The sequence below is a fragment of the Sesamum indicum genome, linkage group LG5, assembly GCF_000512975.1.
Source record: "Sesamum indicum cultivar Zhongzhi No. 13 linkage group LG5, S_indicum_v1.0, whole genome shotgun sequence".
NCBI classification, from domain to species: Eukaryota; Viridiplantae; Streptophyta; class Magnoliopsida; order Lamiales; family Pedaliaceae; genus Sesamum; species Sesamum indicum.
Genome location: NC_026149.1, coordinates 14,708,767 through 14,727,419, shown reverse-complemented (window position 1 = coordinate 14,727,419; position 18,653 = coordinate 14,708,767). Strand labels below are relative to the sequence as shown.

General features: G+C 36.6%; 1 protein-coding gene across 1 annotated transcript; it reads right to left on the bottom strand.

The window, feature by feature from the left end:
• LOC105162651 (BTB/POZ domain-containing protein At3g22104) lies at positions 5,055-8,449 on the bottom strand. Its single transcript, XM_011080734.2, has 3 exons — positions 8,002-8,449; positions 5,946-7,055; positions 5,055-5,665 (listed from the first exon to the last, which is right to left on the bottom strand). The coding sequence occupies exons 1-3, from the start codon at positions 8,068-8,070 to the stop codon at positions 5,210-5,212; spliced, it is 1,635 nt and encodes a 544-aa protein (XP_011079036.1). The 5' UTR covers positions 8,071-8,449; the 3' UTR covers positions 5,055-5,209.

The following is an 18,653-nucleotide window of genomic DNA, read 5'->3' as shown; positions in this document are numbered from 1 at the left end:
TCCCTATTAAGATGTTGTAACCACGGACGATCCATGGTGGACAGTCGTTCATGTAGAGCTAGCCATAAGATAAACGAATTCTTGAGAATTTTGAATGGGCCCATAAGGAGTGAATACCAACCTACCTTTGGGCCTGAAGACCGAAATATATCATACACCCTCCTATTGGTGTAGAGGCCTCCCCTCAGAGTGATCGAGTCTTGTGTGCCTTGTAGTGGAGGCAAATTATGGATGATGTCCAGCATAATATTGTCCGCCCGTGTGTGAGTTGGTGTGAGAGGCAGTGGACAATGCCATACTCCATTGTGAATAACCTCTCTAAGTAGCATGTCTGTCCATGTGTGAGTGTGATAGGGGCCGTGTGGAAATATAGTCATTAAGATCCCCATAGGATGCCAAGGATCCTGCCATATATATATATATATATTAATTCTCCATTGCCGATCTTATAATGGATACGAGGCTGTATATATGTCGAAGTTCAAGCATTTTGCGCCAACCCCATGCCTCGGAATTGGCCTCAACTGTCCATGTAGATTTTCCTTAAAGTTGCATGGTGCAAATCCATGTTACCCATATAGAACCGCTAGATCTGCTTACTATTCTCTAGATATATCTACTCATAAGAGTTCGATTGAGGGCTGCCACATCCATGATTCCCTGTCCTCCTTCTTCCACCGGACGACACACTTGATTCCATGAAACCTTCGAATATCCAGTTGATGCACCTTTCTATAGGAACTGGCGAAACCGTTTCTCTATCTCCTTAATAACTCCTTTTGGCAAAATAAATGCCATAGCCCAATAAATTTGTAGTGATATGAGGACTGATTTAATGAGTTGAACTCTAGCTGCAAAAGACAGCTGAATGGAAACCCAACCCTGCAATCTCTTTTCAATCTTAATAAGCAAAGGATTGCAATCAGAGATGGAAAGCCGAGAGGCAATAAGTGGTAATCCGAGATATGTGACTAGCGATTCTCCCTCCTGAAAGTCGAGGATGCTAAGAATTGTAATTTTAAGCGGCTGAGCTGCTTTAGAGAATATAACCTGGCTTTTAGCAGCATTAGTATGAAGACCAGATAAAGAGGAAAAATCGTCCAAACCTTCTTTAAATACACGTATAAAGGACTCATCAACACGACAGAAGAGTAGCAAATCATCAGCAAACGATAATTGAAAGAGCCCCGTTTCCTCACATCACCAATGATAAAGAAATCCGCATTGACCCTCAATCTTCTGTTGGATCATGAGGCCAAGGATTTCCATAACCAACACAAACAGATAAGGAGACATGGGATCCCCTTGTCTAAACCCTTGAGCCCCCGCAAAGAATCCATGAATGCCACCATTCAATGCAATAGTAAAAGTTGTGGTTGTAACGCATTCACGTATCCATCCAATGAAGAGTTCTGGGAATTTGCAATAGTAAAAGTTGTGGTTGTAACGCATTCACGTATCCATCCAATGAAGAGTTCTGGGAATTTATAAAGCCGTAGAACTGCAAATAGAAAATCCCACTCCACCATATTATAAGCTTTACGCAACTCAACCTTCAACGCACACCGAGGGGGCTTACGTTGTTAGTTGTAGCCCGAAAATAATTCCTTTGCCAGTAAAACATTGTCCCCAATACTACGGCTCGGGACAAAAGCATTTTGTGCAGGGCTAATTAATTTGTCAAGTACCAGCTGAATTCGCTTGACTAATATCTTAGTGATAACTTTGTAAAACACATTACAGCACGATATACGCCTGAAATCACTAACAGATAAGGGATTATGTACCTTAGGAATAAGAGAAATAATCGTGGAGTTAATTTGCTTCAGCAGTCGGCCATTATGAAAGACTCCAGTATTGCTTTTGTAACCTCCCTACCAACAATAGACCATGCGGCTTTATAAAATCCAGCTGAAAAACCATCAGGTCCCGGTGCCTTGTCCTCCTCAATGTCAAAGAAGGCCTCTTTAACTTCATCTCTGGTGACTTGGCTAACAAGCATATCCCCTTCTTCTTCCGTTAACACATGTGTAGCCCTCGATCTCAGATGTTCTAGTGTCAACTCCCTTCCTCGGCGTTCACCACCTAGTAAGGTCTCAAAATAGTGCACAAATTCCGCAACAATCTCCTCCTGGTCATTGATCATATTATCATCAGGCCCTTTAATTTGGAAAATTTGTTTTGTTGCTCGTTTGGTGGCCACTTTACGAAAGAAGATCCTCGAGCATTGGTCATCCTCCTTCAACCATTGCATTTTAGCCCATTGCCGAAGCATGCTTTGTTCTAATTTCACCGCTTTCATGAGCACGATTCTACAACAGTGCTCCAATAACAACAATGTCTCATCATGTCTGTCTTGTGCAAGGAGTTCCTGGGCTGTAGCGAGGAATTCCTTGGCTTGCTGTACATTGAGAGAAAGATCCCCTTTTTGTTGTCGCATCAACCTAAAAATAGGTTTAAGAGTACGTAACTTTCTAGTAACCGATACATATAAGTGCCCTCAATGTCATGCATCCACACCGACTTAACAGCATCCAAAAATTGAGGAGATGATTCCAAGTAATTATCAGAATGAAAAGGACTTACATAGTTGAGTCGGGAACCACCTTGCAACAATAGTGGAGAATGATCTGAAGTAGCTAGGGCAAGGCACCTATAATAAGCATTCGGCCACATGTGTAATACCACATTATTGGCCAAAACTCTGTCAAGTCATTTCCACAAGCTTCTACCATCTCTACTACAATTATACCAAGTAAACGTTTCTCCCTGCATAGGAAGTGTAATGAGACCCATCTCCATGACACACGCTTGGAACTCCTCCATTGCCTGTCTGATATCTCCCGACGCACCACATACCTCGCTCATATCAAGTACCGCATTGAAGTCTCCCATCACAAACCACGCCTCCTCTGCAATTTCTTGTGATAGGTCACATAAATCTCGCCATAGCGTTATCCTACTACTCACATCATTCATCCCATACACAATAGTAATCAAGTGTTGAGTATGCATCATGCGGTTAGTAACTCGACAATGAATTAATTGGTTACTAACATTAAGAATATCAATTCCCACGTCAGTATCATTCCACATAAGCCAGATACGATTTTCAACAGTATTATATTAGTATTTTGCTGTTTATATTAGTATTTTATATATTCTTCCGATGCTAGTCATTATAAATTCATTGTGTCATAGTAAATTAATATTTTTGAAATATTTAAAATATCTTTTAATAAATTAATCGCATAAAAATATTATTTGTTTATTTTTTGTTTAGTCCGATATACGAACTAGGACTCTTAAATGATCTTCTTTTAATAAAATTTTACTTTTTTATAACAAATTTTTTATTTATTATTAAAAAAATTACTTAAGTAAAAATTAAAATATTTATAATAAAAACAAACGCATGAATGATTTCACACTTTTATAAGTAGAATTGATTTGGATTGGGTTCGACCAAGAATGAAGCCCAACCTCAACCTCAACTAATGTTTGATAGACTTGCACAGGTTGGACAATGTATTCTACTAAGCCCAATAGAATGGGATAAAAATTGAAATTATTAAACCCTTCGGAGAAGCAGCATTTTGAGTTTTTTTTTTTTTAAATAAAAACGATGAATTATTATTAATTAAAATAAATTGATTAAAATAATTCATGTTGATCAATATCTAATAAAAATTATTAAAATAATTATATATTGATCAATACTATGAAATAAACTAAATCTAATCAACACCTACTATTACAGTCGACAATACTTACTATGAAGTAGATACAACATCCCACGCATATGGTGAGATTCAAAACCATACTATCAAATAAACTAAATCTAACCAACACATACTACTACAGTAGACAGTACCTACTATTCAGTAGAAACAACATCCCATGCATATGGCGGTATCCGAAATCATGACCTCTGAGGTGAGTTTCAGTTTCCCTAACTGAGTTGGGCTCATTGGCACCATTTTGATTTCCTTGCTAGTAGAGTTTCTTTGCATTTTTCCCGGAGGATTAACCCTTGCGAGGAAAATTTTAATTCATATCGGGTTTGGTCGAATTTAAATTAATTATGTGACAAGTGCAATGCAGTTATTTATGATTGGCGTACCATTTAAGAACACTAATTTTATAATTAATTTGATTTAATCCTACTTGATTTAGTGAGAATTTTACGAGGTAAGGAAGAGTTGAGGAAATGAACACAGATCCCTAGTCAAAATACCAATCCTTACAAGTCAGTGTTTGATGCAGACCATACATGATAGAGTTGCCTACACAGGAGAATTATATGGAGAGGGACCTCAGCCTTGGTGAATCAATTACCTCCAACATTCCCCAGCTTTCTGCAAGAACAGAAAAAGAACAGCTTTTCTGTGTTGTTCTTTTTGCAATGTGCTTCATTCTCTGTGAAAAGACACTGCCCCTCACTCATCCTTTTCACCAACAAGAGAATAAACAAGACTGTAATATCATTACAATCATAAAAGACATTTTCCCATGCTGCAGCCTGTTGGAGTCCAGGTCCAAGACAATATTAGCTGTCCATTTAGGGATGCAAAGGCAACCAAAAAACTTGGGTTTGAATTTCTTATTTAGATTGAAAGTGGGAACAAGCTTTAATTGAATCGAATTGTCAAGCTCAAGCTCTCTGCCTTGGGCCCGTGAGACGTAAGAATCGCCTCTAAACTCGCTGATCAAAGTTTTTTGAATTTCTTATCTAGATTGAAAGTGCAGCTTTAATTGAACATAACTGTCAAGCTCAAGCTATCATGCCTTGGGCCCGCGAGTCTGTTTGATATAAGAATTGCCTCTAAACTTGCTGACCGTATATTGAAATTTAGCCATGAACAACTCACGGAAAAGGGATATGTATTTGAGTTCTTTGATCGGAATTTTTATGGTACTTATGCTATCAATTCTTAATTGATGTGGGATGGAGTATCACACGAGCAGCGTGATATCCATGACATACGTTCTTTTTTTACCATTAACGGGTTGAGTTTCAAAACTGATGGAGATTTTTGAGTTCCTTAATTCCATGAAAAATCACAGGTGACGTAAACCTTAGTGCATCAACTAGTAGAATGAAGAGAGTATTATTTACTACACCCTCAACATGGTATTTTCATACTATGTACATAAACATATAAACTTGGAGGCAAAAAGGGCTAAACAAATGAACAAAGATTCAGCACTATGAACAAATTTTGGGCACAGATTTAGCATTCCTACCATGGCTCGACAATCTGGATCTCATCATCTTCGTCATTTGAATTTGCATTCTCCGGCAGAACTTCTCCAACTCCGACGCTCGCCATTGCATGTTTTGCAAATGCGCTCTAAGCTTCTTGCTCTCGTCGGAAAGACTGAGTTTCTTCGCATAAAGCACGATTTGCTGAGAGCTTTCGCCTTTCCTTCCCTTGTGTGCCGTTTCAGACAAAGTAGACGGCAAATCAGTCGAGACGGCTTCATCTGTATGTTGAAGCAAGCTTTCTAGTCTTTGTTGCTGTAAGATGAGGGCTTGGGCAGCAAATTGTGATGGGAAATTCGCGTTTCGAGCGAGGTGGTTAATTGCTTCTGATGAGAGCTTCTCATAATTTAGGCCGGAGCAGATTTTCATCTTCTGTTCTTCACACAAGCCTGAATGAACCTGCATGCATAAACGTTGGCAACTTTGTCTCGGTGGATCTTATATTACATAAAACATTGATTCGTATGGAAAACCACATTGTACACCTTATAGTTATGCTCTAAGACAATTTATCATGTAAAACATTACCGCAATATGCCGTCAGCCGGAATTTTCAAAATTGAAGTGTTTTTTTTATAATATGCTCAAACCTCAATAGCATCTAAGTAATTATTCCTAGATCTTTGTAGTGATATTGTAAAGGATAAAAGAGAAGAGCTGTAAGCACAGATTTGCTTACCTCTAAATACAAGTTCGCTGCATGATAAACTTCATCAGAAGAATCTCTAGCAGAGTCCGGTATCGTCCTGATCACAGCCAAGAACTTCGATGGCTTCAAATGAGGATCCGGTGCTATTTCGACCAGATATAAATCCATCAAGCGTACAACTTTCTTCAGCCGACTCAACGGCACACAACCAACCCCTTCCCCCAAAAACGACTTCAAGAACCTAAGGACTAAATCCACATCATACAGGTAACACCTTCGAGCTGGAGATGGAACAAGCAAGTTATCCAAAGTCGCTCGATCTAATAACAAACCAATCATGCCCTCTAACTTGTCCCGACAACACTGACTCACGTTCAAATTTAAACCGAATCTCAAAACCTCAAACAAGCTTTTGTACGACACGCACGTCATATCCAAAGAACAAAGCATCTCAACTATGGCTTCAATTATTTCAACTTTCTCGCCCGTTAAGGCGGACCCAAATCTTGATTTTTGGTAGTATAAGAGAAACTTACTAATAATCCCGTTGTCCAGATTTCTTGATAACATCGATCTTATCAGCATTTTGATAACTTGGATGTTTAACGGAATGAGATCCTCAAACCACCACGTTGCTCGGAAGCAACTGTTCTTCAAGCTCTCAGAGCTTCTTGTTTCACATGACAATCTAAATCCATAGCTTTCGGGTGAAGACGTGGACGGACATGGACTTGTTTCACAAGATGACACAACTTTCCCGACCAGCGAATCCAAGAACTTATCGAGTATGGTTAAAGAAATAGCTCCAGGGAGTAGATTTTCGCACTGTTTCAAAGCCACCAGAAGGTCAGACCAAGTCCAGTACTTGATCTCTTCGAGTGATTTCTCCGTCTGCTCGCATAGATTTTCGGTTCCAGCAACAAACTTGTTCATTTCCATAAAATCAGCCGCAACAGTAAGGTTAGAGATATTGCAAGGATTTATGTTAACTCTTCCCCTGTTGTAGCAGAACCTTGTGACGAGCTCGAAATTGGCTGCTCCTCCAGGAAAGTCATGGAATATCACCTTCAGACAACAGCCTACGTCTTTCGATTTACTCAACAACTTATTTATCTTTCCTGAATACAAAGATATAATTCTCTACAAAAATGCATGAAATTAAGTGTCGAAATCAGCAGAGGGATGAAGCAAACAGCAACTGCAATAAATGATAAGTAGCACTAAGGAAAGCAATCAAGGAAAACATGTTAGCAGACATATCTGTCGCTTCCTACATGCATTTAACTTCCTAACTTTAGCAAAACGAAAAACAGAACAAAAAGGTTGTCCGCACAAGTTGCTGATAAAGAACGATGAAAAGTCGTTATATGGCAATAAATTCTCGAAAAGAAATGAGCTAAAGAGACTACATCCCTGCAAAGAAGGGAAAGAACAGCACCAATTCAAACACTAGAAGCAGCTCTTTAGTCCATTGAAAGATGTGAAAGAACCAAAAGAAAAGGCATGAACTTTAAATGAGGGAAGGAACAAAACTAACAGAACATAAGAACTTATCAAAATTCTTATCACACATCACTGTCCCTCAACTATACATAAATCACACGGTACAATTGCTGTCGGTTCATCATCTCACCTGACCCGAGCTAGAATTTTCTCTATACTGTGTTGTATAGAATAATGGCAATAAGTGCACACATAGAAGCAAAGAAGAAACCACAAAGCTAAACTCCACTTATCCAGCAACAATAATTGTCAAATTATACTTCAGGGTTGCAGATATTACCAATGAACTTCCCCAAGAACACATATTATAGTACAATAGAAACACATTGATGATTCTTGATCATCTCCTGTTGGAAAATTAACACTAGACACAATACCTTTCAGCTATGTAAAGTTAAGGCAAACCCAGAAAAAAAATAAAAATAAAAAACAAACACACACACACACACAAGAACGCGAGAGAGAGAGAGAGAGAGAGAGAGAGAGGATTAGATAAAGAAAGAACCAAATTTTGACAGGAAACTGAAATAATATAAAAGAGGAGAACTAAAAGGCAAGAAAGAAGAAACAGAGAAGGCTTTACCTTATCAACAACGAAAACCTCTTCTCCATTGACATCCACTTGAAGATCAAACTGAAAACATGCATCCATGGTCCAAAATAAATAAGGAAACAGAGGACGCAGCCCACCTCAAATCAAGAGACCCTTTTGATTGAGGAGACCAAATGGATGCACATGGAAGGAAATGGTGAAAAGGGACAAGCGGAAAAGGTCTCTGAGTTCTTGGTTTTTGCAGAAATGGTTTGTTAACGTAGTGCAGAAAATGTGGTGGCTTCTCAAACCGGGGTGTCCGGAGAGACAGGAGTGCGTTGGAAGCAACAAGCTTTGTGTGGAATGAATTAACACAAAATACTTGTGTAATTAAATGTGAGAACAAAACAAAGGGATCGATCAGAGGTAGTTTTTTGTAGCTGGACAAGAACAGAGCAAAGCTTGACAGAACGCAGAAGTTGTTGAGGTGCCCACTATTCTATTCTGACATAATTAAAAAAAAAAAGTTAATCATATTTTGCTATTCAAACTATGTAACACACTTTGGCATCTAATTTCAAATGCAAATTTTACTAGACAGCAAGTTGACACAAAAAAAATTTAAATGTCAAAATGTAAAAATAGGCATAACTTGGATGATAAAATGAAATTTATCGAGTAAAAAGAGTAAATTAAAAGATTTTGGTGTAATTATAAATATGTTTTTATTATTTAAATAATTATAAGTATCTTTTTTAAATTAAAGGTCATCTAACAAATTCCTACATTGGACTGTCATGAGGTATATTTGTTAGATGATCATTAACTTTAAGGAGGTATTTGTAATTTTTCAAACAACGAGCAACATTTGTATGGGTTAATTACATTTTGCGATCCAAACTATGATCGTTTTTACACTTTGGCATCCAATTCTTTTTTTTTTCTTTGGTTAACTTACCATCTCAACTTTATAAAATTTTGCACTTGTTATTTATAACTATTTTTTTTCACCATTTTCTTTTTTGTAAAAACAAAAAAATATTACATACAGTGCATATGTGATATTTAAGGTTGTGTGATGTGATATTTTTCACATATCACAGCATGTGGTATTTCTTCGGTAGAAAAATTAAAAATTAAATGATCATATATGGTAAAGTGCAAATTTCACAAAATTGAGATGGTAAGTTGACCACAAATAAAAAAAATAAATGCCATATTGTAAAAACGGACATAGTTTAAATGAAAAAATGTAATTTACCTTATTTATAATTATGATGAATTTTTAAAAGAGCCTGTTGTAATTTATCAAAAAAGAAATAAAAAAACTAAAGGCTAAATCCAAATTATTGTTTAAATAAAAAAATAATAATTTAACATTTTGAAAAAGAAGTGTTTAACCCCGCTTCGTCTAGTTGTATTCTGTACTTGCGCAGTTTGCAATGATATCTTATGTTTTAGATGTGAATTACATATTTGCCCTCATTTACTAAATATAAAAGGGTAAATAGCAATTTATTCTCATGTGATATTAAAAATGAGCACATTACTTCCCTATAAAAAAAATTATAGCAATTTATCCCTCTATACTTTTTAAAATGAAACAATTTACCTCCTTATACAAGGAGGTAAATTGCTTCATTTTAAAAATTATAAGGGGTAAATTGTTGTATTTTAAAATATGTAGAGAGGTAAATCGTGTATATCACTATTTATTTTTTAATAAAAGGATAATTTGCTCATTTACAATATCAAAGGGGGTTAGTTGCATTTTCTCCAAATATAAAAGTCCGAAATATTCATGTAGCACGAGTTTTCCCCCTCTCATTCTTTGGCGTATCAAAGTTAGACAGAAAACAAAACTACGTATTAGCTAAATATTTGAATTTTTTTATAATTAGAATATGTGGGTAAAGCAGATAATTGTAGCCCAAAATATGAAAATCAGTTGCAAATTGTGTGGTTGAGAGAAGAATTCGCAATAAATAAAAAAATATTCAAACAATTTCATAGTAAAAGAATTTAAAATTCATTAATTTTCAACCAAAATTCAAATTTAAAATATCCAAATAAATTATAAAGAAATAAATATAATATATATAGAGAGAGTAAGGTTAATACCATTATATTTTTTCTGTTTTTAAGTACAAAACTATTAAATAAAAATATTAAATGAGGTGTATAATTAAAAATTTATGCGAATTCTTTCATTTGCTAACGCCAATATTTTTCGTTCAAATTCTAATAAAAGAAAGTCAGTTATAAATAGTAAATTCTTGGAGTGGGTGAAATTGTAATTTCAAAATTTTTTTAAGAGAAAGTATAATTTCTCATTAATTTTAAAGGAGGTAACATTAAAATCATACCAAATAAAAAAACAATTTCATATATTAGATTTCGAAAAACAAAAAAATCATCTACATATGAGGAGATATGTTCAAATATTTAATTTTAAATAATCTTCTCATTATAAATACTAAATATTAAATAATTATCTTTTATAACAACTCAAATAGAGGGTCAAAAATATTTTACCTTCCGAATCATGACGATTTTTATATTTTACTGTCTAATTTTTTTCTCGGTCGCACTACGATCTACGACATACAAACTATACGATCTTTGCATTTTACAATCTCAAATCACCATTTGGGAGAAAAATAAAATGGTCACATACATATCCTGGTATTTTTAACGGCAAAATTATTATTTTTTATCTAGTGACTCGAGAAAGGATTTATTTATCCAAACAGTCTTGCCAACAAAATGGCGATTTTTTCTTTAAAAATACCATATGTTCTGTATGTAATTATTTTTCATTGAAAAATAGCCTGAGATGATAAAAAAACGTAAATCACGTAGTTTGTACGATCAAAGAGCAACAAAAATAAATAAATAACAAATTATAAAAACGATCGTAATTTAAGAAGGCAAAATATTTTTTTACCCTAAAATAAACTATGAGTTATGAGAGTTCTAAAAGCACTCTCAACCTCTACTGTAAGATGGTTTGCAGCTTCATATAAATTTTTAAAGACATTTTTCTACCTCAAGCTATAATTATTCTTTAAACCTAATAAATTTTTTAATATTTATTTTTTATTATTTGGGTATGATAATTTTTTTGGGTAAATAACAACGATTTGTCTGAAATTTATCGTAATTATAATTATACCATTCTTGCTTGAAAAATTAAAAATACCCTTCTAATATTAACAATCGTTTAACAAATACTCATTCAAGACATTTATTGTAGAAGAATATTTATTAGACGATCATTAATTTTAAAAAATATTTATAATTTTTTTAATAATAGAAAGATGTATATAATTAGGATAAACTTTATAGAAGGTTGTGATTTCTTTCTTTCTTTCTTTGGCACACACATTACACATTCTTTCCAATCTCCATGCATGCAGTAGTGTAGGCACACCAATGTGTTTCTTCTCTCTCCTAGCGGGGGCAGCAATGAGCTTGTGTGTGCACGCGTGCGAGCGCCTGCACATATTTTAATTAGCAACTTGAGGTATAATATCAAGGTTTAAGTATATTTAAATGAGATAATCACACTCTTTACTCTTTTAGTATAATTATATGTAAATTTTTTATAATTTAAAAAATTATATATAATTTTTCATGTTCTCTCGCATGAGAGTTTGTTCCTGCATGAACTAGGGTTTTTGCTTCTCAACGGCGACAATGGCCCTAGTTTCATGTTTTTTCTTTCTTCTTCATGAGGTTTCTTGGCGACCATCCATGGCGAACGTGTCGTTTCTGAAATCTAACTTGAAATGACAGTTGTGGTCTCGTGTTTCTTTTGCGTTGGTTGTGTCTACTATAGCTATTCTAATTGGTGTTATTCATGTTTTCATTTGATTTTGTGCTCATTTTTGGTTTCCAGCATCTCATTCACCATGTTTCTGTTTTTTCTCTTCTCTATTTGTTCGTCTGATTATATGTACATTTTCTATAATTTAAAAAATTATATCTAGTTTTTCACATTCTCTTGCATGAGAGTTTGTTCCTGCATGACCTACGGTTTTCGCTTCTCAACGGGGACGATGGCCCTAGTTTCGTGTTTTTTCTTTCTTCTTCCTGAGGTTTGTTGGCGACCTAACACGGTGGACGCAGCGTTACTGAAATCTAACTTGCACTGACAGTTGTGAAACTCGTGTTTCTTTTTTGTTGGTTGTGTCTAGCAGAACTATTCCAATTGGTGTTATTCGTGTTTTGATTTGGTTTTGTGTTGTTTTTTGATTTCTAGCATTTCAATTACCGTTTTTTTATTTTCCTCTTCTTTGTTTTGTTCATTTGATTATCGCTTATTTCTTTCTATTTTTTTTATTTCTCCTAATGGTTTGTGAGGGTGGATGGACTTAGGGCAAAGGCTAACTTTCTTAGGAAGCGGGAAAGGGTAGCCAGGTTCTAACCAAGTTCCATGTGGTTCTATTGCTATGTTAGTTTCTCTCACTATAGTTTGGATATGGCTGATATGGAAGTTGGCCATTTGAGCAGGGTGCTTCGATTAACAAAGACTAGGAGGACGGAGGAGTGATAGCAGATAGGTTGCAGAATGCTGATTCAGATAATTACCATCTTCGTGGTGGGTTGCTTCTTTTCATTCCTGTTACCTAATTTTGAGGGGTTGTGCACGTCGCTTAGAGGGATGATGCTTCCGGTTAAAGGTATGGAGGTTAAGATCATCTTTGAAAGTAGAATTTTATTACGTTTTAACCACATTATTGACCGGAATCGAGCCCTCTAGGGATGTCCCTGGAGTTTTGATAAGAACATCTTGATTCTTAATGGTATTGCAATACATGAGAACCCATTACACATAGACCTTGACTGGTGTGATTTCTTTGTTCATATGCATGATCTCCCTCTCAGTAAGATGAACTTAGTAATAGCCACTCACATAGGGAATAAGATGGGCAGATTTCGAGATATAGAGATGGACGACAAGGGGTGTGCGTGGGGCTCAACGATATGCATTTGTGTTGCTATCAACGTCAACTCTTCACTTAAGAGAGCTTTAAAGCTGCACACGACCATGGGGGAGGAGCATGTGGCCACTTTCACGTATGAGAGGCTCCCTAATTTCTGCTATCTCTGCGGAAGACTAAGGCACATATCTAAATATTGCAAGAGTCGATACACTGATGACTTCACTAATCCTGGATCAAATACCCCCTACGAACCTTAGCTTAGGGCACCTATTCCGGCTAGAGGCAAGGCTTGAACGAATGATCTTAGGCGAGGTTCTAAGGCTTCTTTATTGCACAAAAACCATGGCTCAGGTGTGAATGAACCTAAGAGAGGGGCAACTATATTTTGGGATTTTTCCGCCCTTGGCGGGAGCATAATAGGAGAGGGTCGGGGTACATAGAGGTGCCTAGGAACCCAGGCAAGTTGGGGAACCAAGATTCAGGAGGGAACTAATCAAGGTACGTCATTAAAGGGTAAGTCGGTGTCCAATGGTAGCATGGGGACAATGGAAGTTATTAGGGATAATTTTCTGAACTTGAATTTAGACATCATAGAGCTTATGCGAGAAGCAGAGTCGGAAGGTATAAGGACGACAAGCATCCACAGGATTCCAATATGCTGGGAGGAGGGGTAAACTGTCCCTTTTCAGTTCACAGCTACCAATATGCGTGGGAGGAGGGGTAAACAACGCCGGGGAAGGCGACTGGTGGCGAGGGCCTACCTTACTACTAAGAAGAGAAGGCACGGTATTAGCATGATTGAACATGATTCGGATTTGGTTCACACTAGTAAGAAATGGTTGTAGCTATTGGATGATGACTCTGAGTTGTTATAGGTTGAGACTGCTCTGCAATCCCATCGGGAATTATGAAACTCTTAGCTTAGAACTGTTAGGGATTGGGCCCCCTTGGACAGTTTGGACGTTAGCGAAACTTATTTAGCTTAACAACCCTGCCTTGGTGTTTCTCTCCGAAACCAAGTGCAAGCAGAGGAGATTTGATAAATTGAAGGAAAGGTTCAATTATCATGATGTGGCAGTGGATTCTCGAGGTAAAGGAGGAGGATGATGTTGCTGTGGCGCAAAGATGTTGAGGTTTTTCTGCAATCTATCTCGCTTAATCATATCGATGCTACAGTGGCTTTGCAGGAAAGCAGCTTAGGATGGTGCTTTACGGGTGTTTACAGCAATCCAGAGACAGCTAACAGGAAGGAAACATGAGACTTAATGAGATGGCTTAGTAGATGTTCAGTTTGACCATGGATATGTGCAGGGGATTTTACTGAAATATTGCACCAAAATTAAAAGAGGGGTCTATATTGAAGAGCACAGTCGCAAATCGAGGATTTAGGGCATTGTTTAAAGGACTGTGGTGTGCAAGACATGGGTTATATAGGCTACCCTTTCATATGGTGCACCAATAGGGAGGAACCGAACACCATTCGAGCACGTTTGGACCATAGCAGCATCAACGCGAATTGGACGCGTCTCTTCCCTTCAGCACGGACACATCATTACCGAACAACTGCACTGATGGTTAGCTAGTAACACAATCAACCCCCAGGAGTGTGTTTGGAGTAAAATTAAAAAATATAGACTTGCTTGCTTGGGTGGAATAGGAATCTTTTTAGTAATATTATTAATAAAGTGAAGAGTTTGGAGGGCCAAATTAGCAAGCTTCAGGAGGGGCTTTTGGATGAGACTAATCACAGAAAAATAGAGCAGCTCAAATAAGAATTGGAGGAAGAAAGTGCATGAGAGGAGTTGTTATGTAGACAAAGAGCAAAGGCCCATTGGTAGAAGGAGGGAGATCGAAATACGAAATTTTTCCATGCTAAAGCTAGTGAGATGAAACAAATTGGGGAATCGTGGTAGGCGAGCAAGGGATTCAAAGGATCATTCTTGATTATTTCGATAATATCTTTTGTTCTACTTGGCCTAACAGGATTATAGTGTAAGAAATTATTGAATTAATAGAACCACGTGTGACAGAGGGCATGAACGAGGACCTCCTTCGACCATTCTCCATTAAGGAAGTTAAAGCTGCACTTGATCAGATGCTCCCACATAAATCATCGAGACTGAACAGTATGTCACCCTTTTTCTATAAAAATTTTTCGAATATTGTTAGTCCTAATGTTTCTACTTGTGTCCTTGATATTCTTAATAATTGTTCCATTAAACCTTAATCTAAGTCTACACATATACTTATTTCTAAAGGCCGTAACCCGGATAAAATGACATAATTTTTGCCTATTAGCTTTTGTAATGTTATCTATAAGCCTGTTTCTAAAACAATCACTAATCGTTGAAACCACTTTTAGACCATATCATCTCCCTCATGCAATCAGCTTTTATTCTTGGTTGTCTTATTACTGATGATGAGTTTGTCGCATATGAAGTGAACCACTTCCTACTACATAAATAACACGGAAATGCAAGCTATGTGTCTTTGAAACTGGATGTCAGTAAGGCTTATAACCAAGTGGAGTGGTTTTTTCTTGAGAGTACTCTCTTTAGGCTAGCATTCGCCTTTTCATGGGATTAATTATGATGTGTGTTACCACTGCGACATATTCTTTTTTACTTAATGGAGCGCAGTTTGGATTTTTACAGCCGGAGAGGGGACTCTGTCAAGGAGACCCTTTATCACCCTATTTATTTTTGTTTTGTGCAGAGGTTTTTAGCGTTATGATTCGGCTAGCAGAGCAAGAAGGGCGATTGGTAGGTGTCTTAATTGCACGATCGACCCCAACCATTTCACACATTTTTACTTAGGACACAATAATCTTTTGCCAAGCAACCATGGAGTCAATGAGGTGTGTTCAACAAATACTTACCCAGTTCTAAGCGGCGTCGGGCCTCAAAGTTAATCCTTAATAATCGGCTATTGTGTTCTCCAAGAATGTAGCTGAGGGTTGTTGTAAGGAAATGGCTGCTATTGGGTATGGACATTTTTAGTAAACATGGGAAATATCTAGGCCTCCCCTCAGCAATTGGAAGATTGAAAAAGGAGTTGGTTATTAGCATTAAGGACAAAATATGGGCTAAGGTTAATAATTGGGCGACTATGCAACTCTCACAAGCTGGACATGCAATATTAATTAAATTAGTCATTCAGGCCATCCCTACCTATGTGATGGGGTGTTTTCTCATTCTAGATACTTTACTTGAAAGAACATGAGAGCTTGACGGCAATTTTTTTCTGGCATGGAGGATCCGAGCACAAAGTCACTGGTTCGCTTGGGGAAAAATATGTCATGACAAGAAAGATGGGGCTTGGGTTTTCACAGGTTGCAAGAGTTTAATGATGCATTATGAGGAAAACAGGTTTGGAGGATTGTCTCTCCCCCGCACACATGGATCTACCAAATGCTACAACAACATTACTTTCCAGGTTCAACCTTTTCTGAAGCAGGGAGGGTGCAATCAGTATCACTTTCCAGGCAGTCTCTAACTCAGGTTATGGACGTGGTTGCAGTTGGTACGAGATGGCCGATTGGTGACGGACAGTCAGTCCAAATTGAAAGGCACCCTTGGCTATCATGACCGATGACATTCCAAATTACCTCCCAACCGCGCTCACTACCGGAGGAGGCTCGAGTGGCAAACCTTCTTCTGCCTAATCCAAACTGGAATGAGGAGATTATCAGGGCTGAATTCGCTAAATAAGACACTGAGTGCATCCTTTCCATTCCGCTTTCGAAGGAAAGTACTCGAGACGAAATTATATGGCACTATGATAGCAAAGGGAAATTGACAGTTAAGAGCGCATATGAGGTAACCTTGTCTCTGTCTACACCTACAGGCCCTTCGAAAAGGAGGAGGAGCTGGAGTTTCACTTGGAGAATTAAATTACCTCTAGAAGTGTGGAAAAAATGCCTTACCAACCATTGACAATCTGAGGAAGCGTGGCTTAGGGCAAGAGGAGGTCTGTGCTGGGTGTAGAACTTTATATGAGGATCTCTTTCATGCCCTGCTCTTTTGTCCCTTTTCTAGACTGGTTTGGGCAATTTCGCAACAGGCCAACAGTTTGGAGGATTAGTAGCGGGCAGTTCACCAGAAGCTTGGACCGGCGGGGACTTAGCATTCTTTTTGCTGATTTGTTGGGCCTTGTGGTTCACTGCAAGTAGACGCATCTGAAGTGATAGCCATGGTGCGAAGACAATAGTTGGTTGCTAAGGGACGAGGAGTCAGGGTCGGTAGTGATGCGTTTCTTGGTTGTTTTGGTTTTCAAGGGGGTTAGTTTTGTTTGTTTCTCTTCTGGGTTTGGGTAGTTTAGTTTTTATTTGCTCATCATCTGTTTTCAAACATTTTTTTCCCCTAATTCAAATATTAAAATATGGTTGCTTTCCCACGAAAAAAATTATATCTAGTATTGTCAAAGTTTGCTTCCGTCTAACTAATAAGTCTCTTCATTAATTAAAATCCACCAAATTTAATGATATTTAAAAAAAGATCAGATAAAAATTTATAGGGATAATTACACTCCCCTCTCCTAAGGTTTGGTGAAATTATATGTAGACCCCCTGTAGCTTGAGAAATTACATTTAACACCCCTAAGGTTTGCTTCTGTCTAACAAATAAGTCCCCCCGTTAGTCAAAATTCACCGAATATATTGATATTAATAAAAAAAATAAAAGAATCTATATTTACCTTCGCTTGACTTATTCCTAACTTATTGCATGTCAAAATAAATATTTTTATGATCAAATTATACTCATACGTCTTCACATGTTAATGCATGAGAGGAGGTATATCTTCACTATTATAAGGATATTTTAGTAGAAAAAAATTATTTGATCTGCAATAAGTTAGTAATAAGTGAATTGATAGTAAATATCAATATTAGAAAATTTGGTGAACTTTTACTAATTTAGGGACTTATTTATTAGACGAGCAAACCTTAAGTGTGTTAGATGTAATTTTTAAAACCACATGAGGTCTACGACCTAACCTCAGGGGAGTGTAATTATCCAAAATTTATATTTACCCCTAATCAAATTATTACTAACTTATTGTAGGTAAAATAAATTTTTTTATGACCAAATTATTCTTATAAGTTTTCACATGTTAATGCATGTGAAGAGATGTATTTTTACTGGTATAGGGATAGTTTAGCCGAGAAAAAAGTGTTTCACCTGTAATAAGTCAATAATATATCAATCGAGAAAAAATATCAATTTTTATTTAATTATTTTGTTAATATCAATAAATTCAGTAAATTTTTGCTTACGATGGACTTATTTTTTAGATGAAAGCAAACATCAATGGCACTAGATATAATTTTTCAAACTACAGAAAATCCACATGCAATTACACCAAACTTTGGGGGAAGGAAGTGTAACTATCTCTATTTAAATTGATACAGAATTAGATTTTTTTTCCTTAATAAGATTCAATTTAGGACTACATAATTCATTACATTCAAACTCAAATAATAATTCAATATATCGATATTTCTAAATCAACAAGCATATTCAAGTAAATTAAAAAACGATACACTACTATGAAAAACAGAGTATATACCCATATTCCTGAGACTTGAATCCACAACTTTTTTATTGGAAGACATCCACCATACCGCTCAAGCAATACTTTATTGGCAAAACAATAAAAATTTAGACTAAGGATTAGGTTTCAGTGTCCAATTTATGACCCTCTAACCTTATGCTTCATTTAGATGGACGAATTTGATTTTAAGTGATTGATTTG